Genomic DNA, 13,224 nt, shown 5'->3' with positions numbered 1-13,224 from the left:
CTTAAAAGATTGTTTTTTAAATTATGACATGCTTCATATCCTATTTGCGTTTTTCTCTTATTTTCCAGAGTTTGTATAATGTGCATCAGTTGCATTTATACTCAGAAAAAAAATACTATGAAAAGATTATCTCATGCAAGGTGACAAAAAATGATAATAGATCATGTCAGGGGATATTATCCAGAGACCACAAATGCCTAATTTCTATAAAATTTTCACAATCACTCAAGGAACACAGATTTCTCCTTTTGTACTTACTGGTTTCATCTATATTAACTGTACAACTGTATTTCATCTGTGGAAACAGCTATTTGTTGAGTTTGTAGAAGTTAAGCATCTAGTGGTAACAGGACAGACTGTGTCTATATATCTTATATGGTTTTCAATCTAAGGGGGTAAACAGACTTTAAATATATGTTCAAACAAACAAATATAACAGTTTGTGCTATATAGGAAAGGTACTGAGTGCATGGAAAGTATGAAATAGGGGACCTGACCTAATGAGTTGGGGGGTGAAAAAGTTTTGTCAAAGTTGTGCCATTTAGTCTGGAACATGAAGGATGTTTTCTAGGCTTGGGATGCCTGGGTGGCTCAGTGGTTTAAGCATCTGACTCGATTTCTGCTCCGGTCATGATCTCATCATGGTTAGTGGGACTGAATTGGGCTCTGTACCTACAGTGGAGGGCCTGCTTGGAATTCTCTCTCTCTCTCTGCCCTTCTCCCACTCATGCTTTCTCTCCCTCTTTCTCAATAAATAAATAAATAAACATTCAAGAAAAGATGTTTGCCAGGCTAAAACTGTAAAATGGGAAGAACCCATAAATGAAAAACTGATAGGTAAAGGCCATACAATAGTAAAGTATAGCTATTCTAGATAATAAAAGGACAATGCACCTAAAACTTAGTGTCTCAAGAGTAAGTGGGAAGAGAAGGATGGAGAAATAAACTGAGGGCAAATAATGGGTGACTGGATTTTATTCTAAGAATAAAACAAAGATATTGCAAGGTTTTAAGCAGAGAAATGAAACAATGCAAATATCACGTGTTCAATCTAGCATCTTCACAATAATTAGGAATGCTACATGAAGGATCCTCTATTAGGTTTACTCTTAATATTAGTAACGCTAAAAATAACAGCGATTGCACTTCTATATCTTTGTATTACCTTAGTCATGGTTTCAAGTTATAGAAATAGCTGTTATCCTTTTGACAGGACAGAAATTATGTGACTTGTCCAAGATTCTACAGGTAACAAGTTGGGTGATCAGAGAATTTTGATAGTAAGGTAGTGCTCTACATTGCTAATCTCAATAGGACACCTTTAAAATTCATATTATAATTTTAATAGTATAGCTCATTCAAATAAACATAATATACAGTAATTTAAAGACAGATTGAAGAACATTAAGAATTAAAAATGTGTTTTAATGTATGGATCAGAAATTGAACTACAACAAATAAAGTTGGATGAATTAGGGAATTATACACTGAAATTTAAATTATAAAATAAAAAAAGTTTCTCCATATGTATTCCTTAAGCTAGAAGGCAGGAGAGGAGACTCCAATTAAGCAGAAAGGGAAAAGCAAAAATATGTTGAAGGAGAGAGACAGGGGACTGAAACTGCATATTGTTTGAATAACAGTGATCATCGGTTCAATTAGTAAACAAAAATTATATATGTAATTCCTTAAACATCAGAGAGCATTTAATGCCAGCAAAATTTTGTCCTATGAGTATCTTAGTGTCTTTAAATATCAAAATATCACAGGTGAAGAAAAGACACTTTTTCCTTTCAATCATTTAAAAATTTTGTTAAGAACCTATAATCTTCCAGTTACTACACTAGTCATGCAATAAAAGGGCAGCTAGTGAGACACATATTCAAGCACATAAAAAGAAAAAAGCTTTGGGGCACCTGGGTGGCTCAGTTGGTTAAGCTTCCAACTCTTGGTTTCAGCTCAGGTTGTCATCTCACGGTTAGTGGGTTCAAGTCCCAGAACCGGCTTTTATCTGATAGCCTGCTTGGAATTCTCTCTCCTCTCTTTCTGCCCCTCCCCCCATCACACATGCATTCTCTCTCTCTCTCTCAAAATAAATAAACTTAAAAAAAGAAAAGAGCTTTGAAAACCCTAGGAAACTGAACAGGGAAAAATAGTGGTGCAAAAAAAAAAAAAAAAAAAAAAAAAAAGAAGAAGAAGAAGAAGAACACAAAATAATGGCCAGACCAAGATAAATCTTTTCCTCACAGGCTTATTCCCAAAGGAATTATAAACAATCCAAAATTTTTGAAACATGCAATGCCAAACTACATTTGAAGTTTCTAAAATTTGGTGAAGGACAAAGACATGTTTATTTCCTCATATCTTTTGGATTTTAAGGACTTGCTCAAAGTTAATAGATGTTTGTAATTGCTAAAACTAATATTTTAAAGGGGGAATTGATGTGAAAAGTTTAAAGAAAAAAATTTTAATAGAAAGCATTAAGAATTACATGGCTTTGAAAACGACTGGACATATGCTACTTATTTAACTACATTTGAGAATATTAGTGGTTGATTTATTGAGCATTTTAATATGAATGGTTTGTAGAATCCAACAGTCAAGGTTGTCACAATCTCAAAGGAATCATAACTTCCATTTAAGGATACTTTAAGGAAATACATATTTAGAAAAATGTGAGACATTGCTTTAGTGTTCATGAACATACATATGTTAAAAGTTTTAGCCAATGTGAGTGAAGAGAATTAAAGTTATACTAGTTTAAGAGAATATACAAACACAAATATTCTGGAAAAAGAATAAGCTTATGTAGTGATTGCAAACATTTAAAAAACGTTTTAAATTTTAAGTTCTGAAAAGTAACCTAGAAACTGTGGAAGGTGAATTTGGAAAAAGATGCTCTAACTTAAAAATTAAAGACTTCAGAAAATACAAAGTTTACTTTCACACTTTAAGTTGAATTAAGTTACAGTGAGACTAATCAACAAAAAGAAAAAGAAATCTGCATTCCTTACACTACAAACGAAGGCATTTAGAAACACCAGTAACATGCACCGAATTGGAATAGGATAGCTACACACCAAATAAAAAGAACCCAAGTGGGCAAGGCAGTACAAAAAGACTTTACACAAATTAACGGAGACTAGGCTCAGTAGACCCTTATTAATTAATACTTAACTGAATTTAAAGCTATTCCTGAAACTGGGGTTTGCTTCATGAACCCTCTCCTCACCCAGACCAAGGAAATTGGGGAGAATCGGCTTGAGGAACTTAAATTCGTTGGTCCCAGATCCTCCCGTCAGACACACCTCATACTGGTAGCTCTGGGACAGCGTCCCCGCGCCGCTGACGTCCACCAGGTGGCCCGGAAAGTGGCCCTCAGGCCCCGAGCAGCGACCCGCAGACGCCGCCCGGCTCCGCCTGCACAGCCGCACCGCCACGAACACCAGCACCGAGAACAGGAAGAGCGACGACACGGACGCCAAGGCCACGACCAAGTAGACGGTGAGCGGGTCTGCCCGCGCCTCGGCCGCCGCCACCTCCGGGAGCGGCAGGTAGGGCTGCGAGAAGCCGTCCACCAGCAGCACGTGCAGCGTGACGCTGGCCGAGCGCGGCGGCTCGCCATTGTCCTTGACCAGCACCACCAGCCTGTGCTTGACGGCGTCGCGCTCGCTCAGCAGCCGGGCCGTGCGCACCTCGCCGTTGTGCGCCCACACGCCGAACAGCCCGGGCTCCGTGGCCTTGAGCAGCTGGTACGACAGCCAGGCGTTCTGGCCCGAGTCGCCGTCCACCGCCACCACCTTGGTCACCAGGTAGCCCGCCTCGGCCGCCCTGGGCACCAGCTCGGTGCAGGGCGCAGAGCCGTTCTGCGGCGGGTACAGCACGAAGGGCGCGTTGTCGTTGTCGTCCAGCACCAGCACGCGCACCCGCGCCTGGCTGCTGAGCGCGGGCGAGCCGCGGTCGGCCGCGCGCACGCCGAACTCGAACGCCTGCAGCGCCTCGTAATCCAGGGACCTGAGCGCGAACAGCTGCCCGTTGTCCGCGTTGATGGACACCAGGGAGGCCAGGGGCAGCTGCGGGTCCGCGGGCGGCAGCAGCGAGTAGGTGACCTGGGCGTTGGCGCCCGAGTCCCTGTCCGTGGCGCTCACGCTGCCGATGTGCAGGGCGGGGCTGTTGTTCTCGCGGACGCGCAGGGTGTAGGTGGTTTGGCTGAAGGCGGGGGCGTTGTCGTTGACGTCGGAGACCGTCACGGTTATGTTGTGCTGCGTTTTCAGCCTGGGGGTCCCCAAGTCGGTGACGGTGATGGTGATGTTGTACTCGGATTTGGTCTCTCGGTCCAGAGGTGTGTTTGTCAGTAGGGTGTAAAAATTCTCAACAGAAGGTTTAAGGAAGAAAGGAAGATCATCTTCAATGGAGCAAACCATTCTTCCATTGTCTCCCGAGTCAGGATCTGAAACACTGAGTACAGCAATTATGGTCTCCTGCAAGTTTTCTGGGATGTGATCGATAAGTGTTGACATAGTCAGTTCCGGAGGGTTGTCATTCAAATCCATCACTTGGACAAATACCATGCAACTTCCAGATAGGCCTCCACCATCTGTCGCCTGAATATTTAATGTATAACTCTGAATGGATTCGAAATCCAGTTTCTGTGTTAAAATGAGTTCTCCTGACTTTGCATTTATTTGAAAAGTTTTGCGAATATCTTCAGAGGCTTGGGAAAATACATAAGATATTTCTCCATAGGTTCCAATGTCCAAATCTCTAGCAGAGACTACGGCAACCTGGAATCCAATAGGACTGTTTTCCAGAACTTGCACCTCATAGAGCAGCTTTGCAAACTCGGGCGCGTTATCATTGATGTCTAAAACTTCAATGCGGACCAGGGCAGTGCCAGACCTGGGTGGAGTCCCGCCGTCCAGCGCAGTGAGAGTTAACCTGATCTCAGCCTGTTCCTCTCGATCCAGCGCTTTGTCCAGCACCAGCTGTGGTAATATGCCGTCGGAACTGTCTTGTAATTTAAGATGGAAGTGGGAATTTGGACTGACCGTGTAACTTTGGAGACTGTTGCTTCCCACATCTAAGTCCTGGGCACGTTCTATTAGGAAAGTAGTTCCGGGAGTGATACTTTCTGAAATTTTCAAAAGTATTTCTTTGTCTAGGAAAACCGGGGAATGATCATTTATATCTCTAATCCATAGCTCGGCCTGAAAAAACTGCAAGGGATTTTCCAATAATACCTGGAAAGGTAGCACACAGGGCTCGGCAAGGCCGCACAGCTCCTCCCGGTCCAGTTTCTCGTTTAACAACAAATTCCCTGTCTGCCTATCAAACTGCAAACGCGTTTTTTTCCCTTTGGAAACGACCCGAGCCCCCCGCGCAGCTAGGTGATTTACCTCCAGCCCCAGGTCTTTTAACAAATTGGCCACAAAGGAGCCACTCTCCATTTCCTCAGCCACTGAGTACTGCTTAGGCTTGGAAGCAACCTGAGCTATGCCCAGCAAAACAAAGAATATCAAGACTTGCCTTTGTTTTAGAAAGCGTTCTTTTCCCTCTCCGGCCTCCATCGCCTTCCGGTCTCCCCGCAAACTTGACCCAGCTTCGGCTCGAGTTGTCGCTCTTATCTCCCAGTATCTCGTAGATGGTGGGAGAAATGGAGACGCCTAGGGCCCTGATTTCCCGGAGCAACCACTTTAGAATGCCTCCCCTTCCTGCTTGTTTCTTCAGCGGAGCATTTGGCTCAAGGAGCGCCGGCTGGTAGCTCTCTTCGTTCTACTTATAATGCTGCAGCGCCACCCAGCGTCCTTCCCGAGTGTTTAGTTTATCCAAAACAGGAAGAAAATCCTAATCCTTTCTTTCAAGACAGATGGCCATCTAAAGGGAGTATTTTCAAGTAATATCTCAAAGTCTTATCTGCGTCTCCAAAGGCTTTTTCATTGCATCCATAACAACCACAGCAAGCATTGACAAATTTCCGTTCCAGTTTTCTCACAGATCGAAGGGGCTCTTTTTAAATGAGAAAAAAAAAAATCGACTTCGGAAACTGGAAGGGAATAACTTCAGTCCCAGGAGGAAACAAGGCTTTGAGTAGGCAGTTCCCAGTTTTATTTAGAAGTTGGGCATGTATGCATCTCGGTGGTGTTTAGGTTACCATCCTCACACCCCAAAGAAACCAAAAACTATAGAAACCCAGGACAAGCACAGTATTCAAATGAGAACATTCTCTTAGGACGATGAAGTATTCCTCTTACTCCTCTTTCTCTGGGGACCACTTTCAATTCACATTTCCCTGAAATTTGATGCATTTGGGCCACATGAAAATCTCCAAAAGTAGTCGGAAAATGTCTTCATGTTAATGTATTAGTATTTTTATTTTCTTTTTTTAATGTGGTTTTTTTTTTTTTTTTTTTTTTTTTTTTTTTTTTTTTGAGAGCGAGAGCGCACTCGAGCAGGGGAGGGGCAGAGAGAGGGAGACACGAATCCAAAGCAGGCTTCAGGCTCTGAGCTGTCAGCACAGAGCCCCATGCAGGGCTTGAATCCACAGACTGCAAGATCATGACCTGAGCCGGAGTTGGAGGCTTAACCGACTGACCCACCCAGATGCAGCAGGAGCATTTTTTACATAACCTCAAATCAGCTGTCACATCTAGCAATGCCAATAATTTCTTATCAAATAGTAGGTAGTGAATTTTTCTCAATTATCTTTTAAAATGTCTTTTTAGAGATAATTTGTTAAATCAGGTGCCAATCAAGATATATACGTTGCAATTTGTTGTTAGGTGTTTAAAGATTGTCTCTTTGTATTTAAAAAATGTTTATAAAAAGAAGTGTTATCAACCCAAAAAAGACATGTAGGAAATGTAAATACATATTGCTTAGTGAAAGAAACTAGTCTGGGGGCGCCTGGGTGGCTCAGTCGATTAAGCGGCCGACTTCGGCTCAGGTCATGATCTCGCGGTCCGAGAGTTCGAGCCCCGCGTCAGGCTCTGTGCTGACAGCTCAAAGCCTGGAGCCTGTTTCGGATTCTGTGTTTCCCTCTCTCTGACCCTCCCCTGTTCATGCTCTGTCTCTCTCTGTCTCAAAAATAAATAAACGTTAAAAAAAATTAAAAAAAAAAAAAAAGAAACTAGTCTGAAAAGGCACATACTCTATTTCTGCAACTACATGACATTCTGGAAAAGACAAAAGTAAAGATACATTAAGATTAGTGGTGGCCAGAGGGAAGGAGAAGGAGGGGAATTAGGAGGTAAAACACGTGAGATCTGGGAGGCATTGAAACTTTTCTTTATGATACTGTAATGGTGAATACATGACATTAGGCATTTGTCAAAACCCATAAAACAACACACAGTGAACCCGGATTTAAATTAGACTTTAGTTAATAATAATGGGTCAATATTGATTCATCAATTATAATAAACCACACTAATGCAAGATATTAATAGAGAACACTGTGAGGGAGAGAAAGTGGGTATATGGGAACCTTTTGTATTATCTGCTCAATGTGCTGTAAAACCTAAAACTTCTCTAGAATATTGAGTCTACTAATTAAATATTTGTATTGAGAAATGTTTCAAATACATAGAAAAGAGAATTATACAAACACAATTCTAACCTCCATCCAAATTTAAAACTTATTTTTACCACATTTATTCTGTCTACATATTTTTTATCTTTATATATTTTTTATTCTACAAATACCCCCTTTTTTGCTTACCCATTTGAAAGTAATTTGAAGACATAATACTTCACCTCTATATATTTCAGCAGGCATCTCCTAAGTATAAAGTCATTTTCCTACATAATTGTAATCCTATTAGCACATTTAACAAAATTAACAATAATTCCATAACATTATCTAAAATCCAATCCCTATTGAATCTCATTATTTTTCTATTATCTTTCCTCAATGTCTTTAACTTTAGTAAGAATTCATATGCACTCTTGATTTCCTTTTATAAATGCACTTACTTTCTTGACCACTTGTTATAAAGAATGTCTTAGAAAATTTGTTTTTTAACAGTTTCATGATTGTATTGGTGTTGCATCTATTTATTGTAAAACAGTCCCCTGTCTTTTATGATACTGAGTTTTTTTTCAGTATCCAGACTCATTGTCTTGTAGGTTGTTCTACATTCTGAATTTGTCTGATTGTTTCCTTGTGGTATCATCTGACCTGTTCCTCTATCCCCTGTATTTCCAGAAAACTGGAATGGATGATTTATTAAATGTAATCATGACATAACACTTTTTAAAGTTCTCATTTATTTTCTGTAATTACGTAAAAAAAAAAATTGGGCAATCACATGTTCCTTAACATTTAGAAAATAAATGCCTACTTTATTCTGTTGATATTAGTTTTTCTCTTCATAATTATGTTTATATTAATATTATAACAAAAAATTTAAATTCATTTGATAGCAAGTGTTCTGGCACTTATCCTAATGTGGAAATTGTGGGCCTGTGGTAATACTCAAACAATTTGTTTTTGAATTACTAAGGATACAAACAACTAAGTTTTCCCATAATCCATTAAGATATATATTTTACAAATCTCAAGCAAGCAGGATTTCAAAATAAAGGTGATTCGAGTGGGGGATATGAAGATGCTGTTTTTTTGCTTCCCCCAGAATGAATGTGCAACTAATGGTTGGGAAAGGGACACTTGCATAAGAACCTTGGCATTTTTTGCTTTAGGAGAATTATCATAGTCTATTAGTACAAAGTGTTCCCTTGAAAGAAAGTCTTGACCAGGCATTGCCATGGGTTCTGGCTAGTATTGTGTATATATTGGACTACGTCTCTCTCTCTCTCTCCTAGGGATATGTATATATGCGTACATATGTATATATATGTTTCATATGTTTTCATATACTCTATATGATTTTTTCCCAAGAATCTCAGATATCTTCTCTCCCATTATTAAAATAAGCTAAAATTTGTATCAGGTTTTGGCAGTCTGGTAGATGATTGTATTTTTACTAAGAGCACAATTAAAATTTCATTTTGTTTTATTTCATTTTAATTCCAGCATAGTTAACATACGATGTTATATTAGTTTCAGGTGTACAATATAGTGATTCATCAATTCCATACATTACCCAGTGCTCATCAGGACAAATGCATTCCTTAATCCCCATCACCTATTTCACCCATCACCCGTCCACCTCCCCTCTGGAAACCATCAGTTTGTCCTCAATAGTTAAGAGTCTGTTTCTTGGTTTCTCTCTCTCTCTCTCTTTTTAAAATTAATTGAAGTATAATTGACATATGCTATTATATTAGTTTCAGGTATACAACATAGTGACTCAATATTTATACGCATTACAAAATGCTCACACGATAAGTGTAGTTACCATCTGTCACCATACAAAGTTATTACAGTATTACTGACTATATTCCCTATGCTGTACTTTTACATCCCCATGACTCATTTATTTTGTAACTGGAAGTCTGTACTTCTTGATTCCCTTCATTTTGCTCATCCCCTCACCCTGAAATGTCATTTTAGAAAGAAAATATGCCTAAGTGTTTTTTAACTACTAAATACAATACAGAAAAGTAATAAATAATGAAGTCTAAAGATGTAAGGGAAGGCAAAGAATATGTCAACGGGAAGGAAACCTGAGAATCTGACTACAAAATACAAAGCATAAATTACCAATTTAAATGTGATAAATATATATAAGGAAATAATATTTGAAAATGAGAAAATGCAATTATGAGTGTGTACTGTCACATTAGGGTACTTATTTGAACACACACCATGAAAAGGAATAGGCAGATAAGATAGCTGAAGAATACTGAGACCACAATAATGACCAAGTAGATGCTAAGTGAGGAGTCTAAAACTTTTCCTGGCACCTGTTAAAATATGGTCAGTAGAGCTGAAAAAGACAACTGACCAGCAACAGGTCATAGTCTGAACATGGAGTAAGGTGGAATCTCAGTGTCCTTGACTATAACCTTAAGTCAGATCATGGGTAGGTTGCTATTACTCAGAAACTTGGTAGTATATACTGGTAGTATATACATGCTGCTCAATTTGAGACAGCTGCTCTTTCCCTTATGCAGAACTTGATACTTAGGGCCTTACAATTCAGAGATGTCAGAGCAAACAGGTTCTTTGTGTTCATTTTGAGGGAGGGGCAGCAGGAGGCAGTAGTTACTTGGGCAGTTTTCTAAGTATCTACAGCAGCTACATGTGCTACTAGAGCACATGCTCTCAGAAGCTGTGTTCTCTTGCTTGTTAAGTAGAGGCCATTTGGTGAAAATAAAGATATGGTTATATTACGTTTCATTTTCAGCTTGAGAAACTCCTGATTTCTGGCAGTGATAATAGAATTGTACTTGTATTTTTAATGTCCATCTCAACCAAAGGTTTTAGGGTGTAGGGAAGGTATTATGAAGACAGAACATCTCTATTGTTTATCTGGTTTGGATCTGAAACAAAAACAGCAACTAAGGTCTCAAACTAGTGCCCTGGGATGTAGTTCATAATTAATGACATGATTAACAGGAGTGGAGTCTTCTTTACATCAGGACAATATACTTTCCAGAAAGTCCTTCATAACTGATGATCTCAGAATACACACTGTGCTTTATTTTTTTTTGAATTTTTTTAAATATATATATATATTTTTAACGTTTATTTTTGAGACAGTGAGAGACAGAGCGTGAACAGGGGAGGGGCAGAGAGAGAGGGAGACACAGAATGTGAAACAGGCTCCAGGCTCTGAGCAGTCAGCACAGAGCCCGACGCGGGGCTCGAACTCACGGACCGTGAGATCATGACCTGAGCCGAAGTCAGATGCTTAACCGACCGAGCCACCCAGGCGCCCCTACACACTGTACTTTAATATTGCCTTGGAATCTATGGATTTTATTAATGGGTTTTTAAAAACCATTATCTATGTTTATTTAAAGTTTATTTATTTTGAGAGTGTGTGCGTGTGTTTGTGAGTGGCAGAGGCAGAGAGAGAGAAAGAGAGAGAGAATCCCAAATACGCTCTGTGCTATCAGTGTAGAGCCCCACGGGGGGCTCAATTCCACAAACCATGAGATCATGACCTGAGCCAAAATCAAGTCAGTTGCTTAACCCCCCCCCCCAATATCTATGTTTTATCAGAAGTTTTCCTTAAGTCTTTAGGAGCCCAGAAATACCTTAAAAATATTTCTCTATTATATCTTATATTCCAATCTCTGACAAAAATGGTGATAGCCAAGGAGAGAAAGCTTTCTTCTGGGATTAACAATTTATAATACAGCTGAGCAAAATAACTGACAACCAACAACTTTTCTAATGAAGACCAGTGCAGATCTGGGTCTGGCCATCAATACTGATCATCCAATATTGTTATGGTTAAGTTAAACCCAACCCATTTCTTTCCACTGAGAAATCTGCCATTCCAGCTCTGGATATTTCTTGCCACCACTGTCCTGGCAGTTGTCAAAAGTAGACATGAGAATTGGGATTCAAGGTATACTTATGAATACTGTTGTTTATATCCAAGTCCTGCCACCTTTATGGACTTTGGTTAATATAGCAATGCTCTAATGGATTTTTTGCAGCATTTTCAAGTCCAAGAAGACACTGGTGAATGACTGTATCCATGAATCTCATCTTGGAAAAATGCAAAAGATTTTATTTTAGCAACTGAAAATTCAGCGCCCGTGTCTCGCTTGGTCTGTACACCAACTCTGGATCCAATTTCTATTTAGCAGCAAATCCTGAGTCTGTTGGTTCGAAAATGCTGTCTTTTATCTTCAGAAATATTAATTACCCTCTCATCCCCACCCCCCTCAACCACCACCCATAGCTTCCCCACTCTCAGGCCCAAAATATCTGCTAAATTAGCAATGAAGGAAGTGCTCTCTAGTGCCTCTGGAACAGAATTCTGTAGGAGTTCAGTTTCCTCAATGTTATATGCTAAGTAAAATAGAAACAATCAAAGTTTGTCTTAGATTGGGCTTTAAGTATTCCATTATTCCTTCTTCTAACACCTTTTTAGCAAATACAGCTTTGAATAACCAGTTTTATCACACTGATCTTTGTGTTCTTTATGCCACCAGAGTCTCAGGCTTCCAATACACTCTCAAAGTCAGGGTAGTTTAATATGGAGCATACAGTGTATATTTGCAGTCAGCTTGCTCTACCATCTGAGCCTGCAGTGTAATCACCAGGCTTCTCTTAGTTTTTCAAACTCTCCAGAAAGAAGAAAAGTATTTTAGGGAGACAAACATAAATATCAAATATTTCATATTTATGTAATAGGCTTATTATCTAATGTATTGAATAATGTGTATTTTTAGTTTCTCAGCAACTATTACAAATACATTAAAAACCAGCAATTAGATCTCATTTGAGGCATATCATGCTTTTGCATCTGCTGTCTTTGATTATTCTAAACCATACCAGAGACTATTAAACATTGATGCAAAGAGAAGAAAGATGAGGTTATTTCACCACTCCATATTAAATGGCATTCTGTTTCAGTGTATTGGAGATGCTGGGATATTAATTATTAAAGAATGAATTATTTTTTTATCTTAATAAGAAAACTTAGTAAAAATTAACACATACAAATTTAGCATATCAATAAATAAGCTTCACAGCAACTCAGTGGATTACACCGTAAATAATGAAGGAGACATTTATTTCTATCAATTACTTTTTTCCTGAGGTTTGATATCTGCATTTGATTTTGTCTCATCGATGTCATCAAAATAAAGTGACTTTATTTCAATAAAAAGTAAAAACTACATAATAGTAATCAAATAGTTATTTGAATTTAGCAGATGGACAGGAGTCTAGCTGAAAAGTAAACTATCACAATTTATGGGCCATCCTCTATGAAATATCAAGAAAATAAAAGATGACTTTAAAAGAAATAGCCCAGCCTTCCCTGGGAATACTTCCCTCTTGAAGATTATCATTTTATGGATAGAGTGGGATGAGTTTCCTGGTCACGCACTGGGATACCTCCTAGAATAGTGTACACAAAATTTTAGGGGTAACTTACCTTTATGAAAGATCAAAGGAAATTAGGTCTGCACAGAAAACAATGCATTCTTTTTCAGTACTTAATATAGAAGTTACTGGCTTCTAAACCAAGACCATTATGAGGTAAATAAAAAGATAAAAATAGCTAAGTTATCAGTACTTGTTGACTATAAATTAACCTTAGCTGTGCCTCCGAAGAAAACACTACTAAAGGTAGAGCG

The 13,224-nt window shown here is 39.0% G+C and overlaps 1 protein-coding gene across 1 annotated transcript; it reads right to left on the bottom strand.

Moving 5' to 3' along the window:
• Nucleotides 1–2,202: 2,202 nt before the first annotated feature.
• PCDHB2 (protocadherin beta 2) lies at nt 2,203–5,877 on the bottom strand. The gene has a single exon (XM_042937348.1). It carries the CDS (start codon nt 5,565–5,567, stop codon nt 3,174–3,176), a length of 2,394 nt encoding a protein of 797 aa, XP_042793282.1. The 5' UTR covers nt 5,568–5,877; the 3' UTR covers nt 2,203–3,173.
• Between the last annotated feature and the right edge of the window lie 7,347 nt (nt 5,878–13,224).

This window comes from Panthera leo, chromosome A1, assembly GCF_018350215.1.
Source record: "Panthera leo isolate Ple1 chromosome A1, P.leo_Ple1_pat1.1, whole genome shotgun sequence".
Classification (NCBI taxonomy): Eukaryota; Metazoa; Chordata; class Mammalia; order Carnivora; family Felidae; genus Panthera; species Panthera leo.
This window is presented reverse-complemented; position numbering and strand designations above follow the sequence as displayed.

Bases quoted from the DNA above. Each gene is read 5' to 3' on its own strand.
- PCDHB2 (XM_042937348.1), bottom strand. From the start codon at position 5,567: ATGGAGGCCGGAGAGGGAAAAGAACGCTTTCTAAAACAAAGGCAAGTC.